The sequence below is a fragment of the Malania oleifera genome, chromosome 13, assembly GCF_029873635.1.
Source record: "Malania oleifera isolate guangnan ecotype guangnan chromosome 13, ASM2987363v1, whole genome shotgun sequence".
NCBI lineage: Eukaryota > Viridiplantae > Streptophyta > Magnoliopsida > Santalales > Ximeniaceae > Malania > Malania oleifera.
The window spans coordinates 25,974,602-25,979,170 of NC_080429.1; the positions used below are offsets into that span (position 1 = coordinate 25,974,602).

At 34.6% G+C, this 4,569-nt stretch overlaps 1 protein-coding gene across 1 annotated transcript; it reads left to right on the forward strand.

Annotated features, from left to right (window-relative positions):
- Nucleotides 1-3,195: 3,195 nt before the first annotated feature.
- On the forward strand, nucleotides 3,196-4,167 carry LOC131145757 (B3 domain-containing protein At2g24670-like). Its single transcript, XM_058094946.1, has one exon. The coding sequence runs from the start codon at nucleotides 3,196-3,198 to the stop codon at nucleotides 4,165-4,167; it is 972 nt and encodes a 323-aa protein (XP_057950929.1).
- Nucleotides 4,168-4,569: the final 402 nt, after the last annotated feature.

Sequence of the window (4,569 nt, forward strand, 5' to 3'; positions counted from 1 at the left end):
TTGGAAAGCGAGGAATTCCTCCCTGGTGACACCCGATGGTTGTGCGAGTGTGGAGTGGATGGACTAAGACGATTCTTTTCTTACAGCAGGGATGGAAGTAGAACTGTGTGAGGTCGGCATTTCCTGAATGTCAAAAGTCGAGAGCAAGATATGATCGCATCTAAAAAACAAGTTCCCATAGACGGCGCCAACTGTTGTGGGGTAAAATTAGCAGGGTTGCTCTTTCAACTTCTGCTAACCTGAAAAGGGAAGAAAAGAAAGGCTTGGAGGACTCGGGGTGTTCTCCGGGGGATCACTCCGATGCCTGAGTAAGAGGGATGCTTTAGAGAGACTGAATGCAACAGTATAATAGGTTGAATCCCTTACCTTGGCCTCTTCGTCCCTTCTTATAGGGGCTCGAGTTGACCATTGGTTGGTTCGTCTTTATTGCGCGGGGGTGTGAATTGCTCTCCTATCATAAAGTGTTTGCGCCCATCACTCGGCTATTTAAGTCGCTGGTGTGGATCACTCCTCCCCTTTATTGGGTTGGAGCTGATTACTCGTCAGAGTGTCTAACCCGGAGAAGGCACAAGACAGGTGTTGACCTGCTCTCATTGGTTAGATTATTTTGGGCATATCAAAAGTTATTTATAAATCCTATTTATATTTTGTTTATAAACTAAAAAATTAAAACATAAGATGCTATTATAACACAATTTAAATATAGTAACATTAAAAAATTTGAAAGTATAAGATACGATAAGACATAAATAATATTCTAACTAAAATATGATTTCTTTTATCAATAGTTGATTAATTTGGTAGAAGGTAAATTAACTCTCGATGAAGTTAGGGAGCGAGATCAGAGTAAGAGTATAAAGGAATCTTGGATTTAGAATCCACGATCATACAATGTTATACGAGAAATAATTATCTTCTCAAATTGTGTATCACAAGAACACACAATATCATAGCACTTCGGGCATGGGATCCAATAAAACTATGTTCCCAAGATTCTCCCAAAAATTTGATCCATGTTATGTTAATTAATATACTGACATAGTAAGAAGATATAGGACCCACACTAAAGTGTGCCTCTCATTTGTGCGGGCCTTAATAGTAAGATGACATTTTGTAAGTAATGAATTTCAAATACTATGTGGTTAATTATAGCTCTTTATATTTATATTTGACTATTTGATAATAATTAAAAATCAGAATCAAAAGTTGTAAAGTTAGCAAGAATAACAAAATTGAATAATTAAAAAAGAAGAATTCTTCTGCATATAAAGATTGGACTTAGTAATAATTAATAAACTTGTGACTCCCTCATATTAGAATCCAGTGACTCACACTTTATAACATTAGAAAGATAAGTATGTTAATAAACAGAGCTGATAACAATAAACAGAGTTCTTTTGGGCAATTAATAAGCAAATTGCAAATTCAATTCACAGCTACTAAGAGTTTAATAAAATTAACTAGGGCTCTAGTTAATTAGCTAATCAATTTTTGTAATTTTGCAATTTATCTTTGATTTTGATTTCCATATATGTATTATCCAAATATCTCCTTGTGAATGTTAATTATCGTGCATGTTGCCAATGAAAGTCCCAAATTCGATTAACTCACATGTTTTTGGCATGTTATGTTTTTTTAAAAAGAATTCGCAACCCCAAAATTAATTATATGGAATAATATCAATTTTTAATTAGTTGAAATTAATTATATATCTTTTAAGACTTTGTATGTACACTCACATGTCCATTTTCAATTTTGAAATTTGGACATTAAAATTATATTAAATTTAATTGAATTTTTTTTATATAAATCTTTAAAAAATAAATATAAGGTAGGAAGCCCAGAAGAAAATGTGCATGGGCTTGGGTTTGTTTAGTTGTTTTATTTGAAAAAAGAGAAAAATGAGTCCGAAAGTTTATAATATAAAAACAGGGCTGATCAAAGTTAAGGTGATTCGGCCCATTTATTAAGATCCAATATTTATTAGATATTGTTTGATAGTCGTCAAAACAAATCGAACCTTTTTTTTTTTATAAAAAGAATTTAATCACTGAAAAGTGTACAACTTTTAAGGAAGTCCTGTTCAATAATTATAGGCTAAACTAATGCACGCACTCCCACTTGATGTGGAAGGAAGTTGACCATAAATTTATGGATAAAAATGAAAATAACTATTATAATGCAACTTATTCAGACAAAGGGGTATTAAAAAAACTAATGTGTAATAATTTTTTAGTTATAAAATAATGCTCAACCATAAGATTTAATTCAACTCCTTATAATCGGTATAAGGAACTCTTGAAATGAAATTTGTAAAAGAGTTCAATCAAGTTACTGTAAAATTGTTCCTCCCATGACAATAAAGTCGATGGAAAAAAAGGTGTCTCTAGTATTTGACAAAAAAATTTGAAAATTTCTAAAAATGTTTGACATGGTCAAGATAAATATCAGTCAAGAATATGTAAATAATGCATAAATATTTTTGAATATTTTTTTAAAAAAAATTGTTATTCATGGATTCAAATAATTTGTTAAAAAAGATAACTTTTGTCATTTAAAATTTAATTCTTAAATCTTAATTTTGAACATATGTTTCAAAAGGAAAGTGTTTATTTGGTCACTATAAAAATTAGACAAAAACTAAAAACTAAAAATTAAAAAACTTGAAGCTAAAATAAAATAAAAAGTTAATTAAACATGTGCTCATGTTTGTAAAATTGTGTTTTAAGAATATTTATCCTTCATTTCAAACTAACCACTTTCCTAATTTTTAGGTAAAATATTTTCAACATTTCTCATATATTATACAAAATAAAAATTTGAAAAACTAATTTTGAAATTAAAATTCGAAAATATCACCTAACACTATACTAGTCTAGGACAAGTTTTTTAAATTTGTAGATTACCGAAGATATAATTCCTATTTGAAAATGTTTGAATATGATACTCATGATAATAATGAAGAATCAGAAGTTGAGTAGGATACAACAACAACAAAACTCAACAACGTATATGAAAACCCTATCATGTTGGAGAATTCCCTCTTTACAAACTTCATTTGCTACATTAAACCCTAGAAGCCACAACAAGCTCTCATCAAGTCCCCTCAGTTAATAATTTCTTCATCATTAGTTTCAATTTGTAGTGAGTGGTTAACGAGATCGTTGGAGGAGGAAACTACGAGGGATCTTAAAAATGTTATCTATAGAACAATTTGTGGGTCGTAATTTGCCAAAGGACCCTTTCCACCAGCTTCTTTTGGTAGCAGAAGTCGCCGCTGATATGTACGAAGAGGAGAAATTAGGTGTTAACATGAAAGCAGAGAGATCATTAGACTCTTCTAAAGCTTCTGCGGCGACTGACGACGCTGATAATTTCGTCATTCCCATGCAAAAGGGAAAGCGGATGAAGAGAAAGAAACGCCTCCATTATAATATAATCGAATCCATAATATCCCACGCCTCCGTCTCATCATCTTCCCCCTCAGCCTGCAAAGATCAGAAACATCGCCTCCTCGTCAACGTTCTACCGAGCCCAACAGAGAAGCCAAAATGGATTTTTGGAAAAGGTGAAAGCAGTAGTGCTGCAGGCGAGATGCCGCCGCTGCCGCAGCAACCACCGCCCGCACCCCTTGTTATTAATCCCATAGTCAGCCCACCACCGCAAGTAGTAGCAGCACCTCCGCAACCTACAGATGATCATCAAAATGGTGACGAATTAATGATGGCTATGCCTCAGGAGTTGCAAGATTACATCAGGGCGAGCAGCGGCTCTGATGTTGTGTTCATTATAGAGAAGCAGTTGTCGGGAACGGATGTGAGCCCCAGCCACAGCCGGTTATCCCTTCCCCTCCTCCAACTCAAGGCCGACTTCCTGACGGCAGAGGAGAAGGAGACGTTGTCGGCGAGAAATGCCAATGGCAGGCCCGGCGCGATACAGGTGTCGCTGATACCGCCTACGCTGCAGCGCATAGCGGTGAGTTTCAAGCGGTGGGACATGAGAAAGAAGGCGGGGAAGGTGAGCTCTTCTTACGTCTTGGTGAAGCCATGGAATGAGGTGGTTGAAGAGAATGGATTGAGGGAAGGAGATTGGGTGCGCCTGTGGTCATTCCGGTGTGCTTCTCAGCTCTGCCTCGCCCTGGTTGAGGTTCAGCAGCCGCAGCCTTAATGGGATCTTGTAGTTGTACGTAGTACACATATTTTCTTGATTTTTTTTTTCTTGTTTTTTAGGTTGTTTGTAGTGCTGAAAATTACTCATGACCGCTAGTTTCTTATTTGGCTAAGTGCAAAGAAAGGAAGAAAATATGACCTAGTTTGAAATGTGTTTGTTGGTTGGTTGGTTTTAACTTGTAAGCACGGTATTCCTCCGTTAAAAGTGAGGGTTTATTAATAAATAATTGGAGGTATCGCCCTCTTTTAGTAAAAAAGAAAAATAAAAATTATAATACAAATGATATCATGTTTTATGTTCTACCTTTGGTTATGCATAAAAAATCAATTTAAAATATGAAGAAAAAATTATAATTTTATTTTAAGTAAATTAAATAATTTTGTCTTCTGTGTTTGGCCA

What these genes read in the sequence shown, in the direction of transcription:
- LOC131145757 (XM_058094946.1), top strand. Translation starts at nt 3,196, where the DNA reads ATGTTATCTATAGAACAATTTGTGGGTCGTAATTTGCCAAAGGACCCT.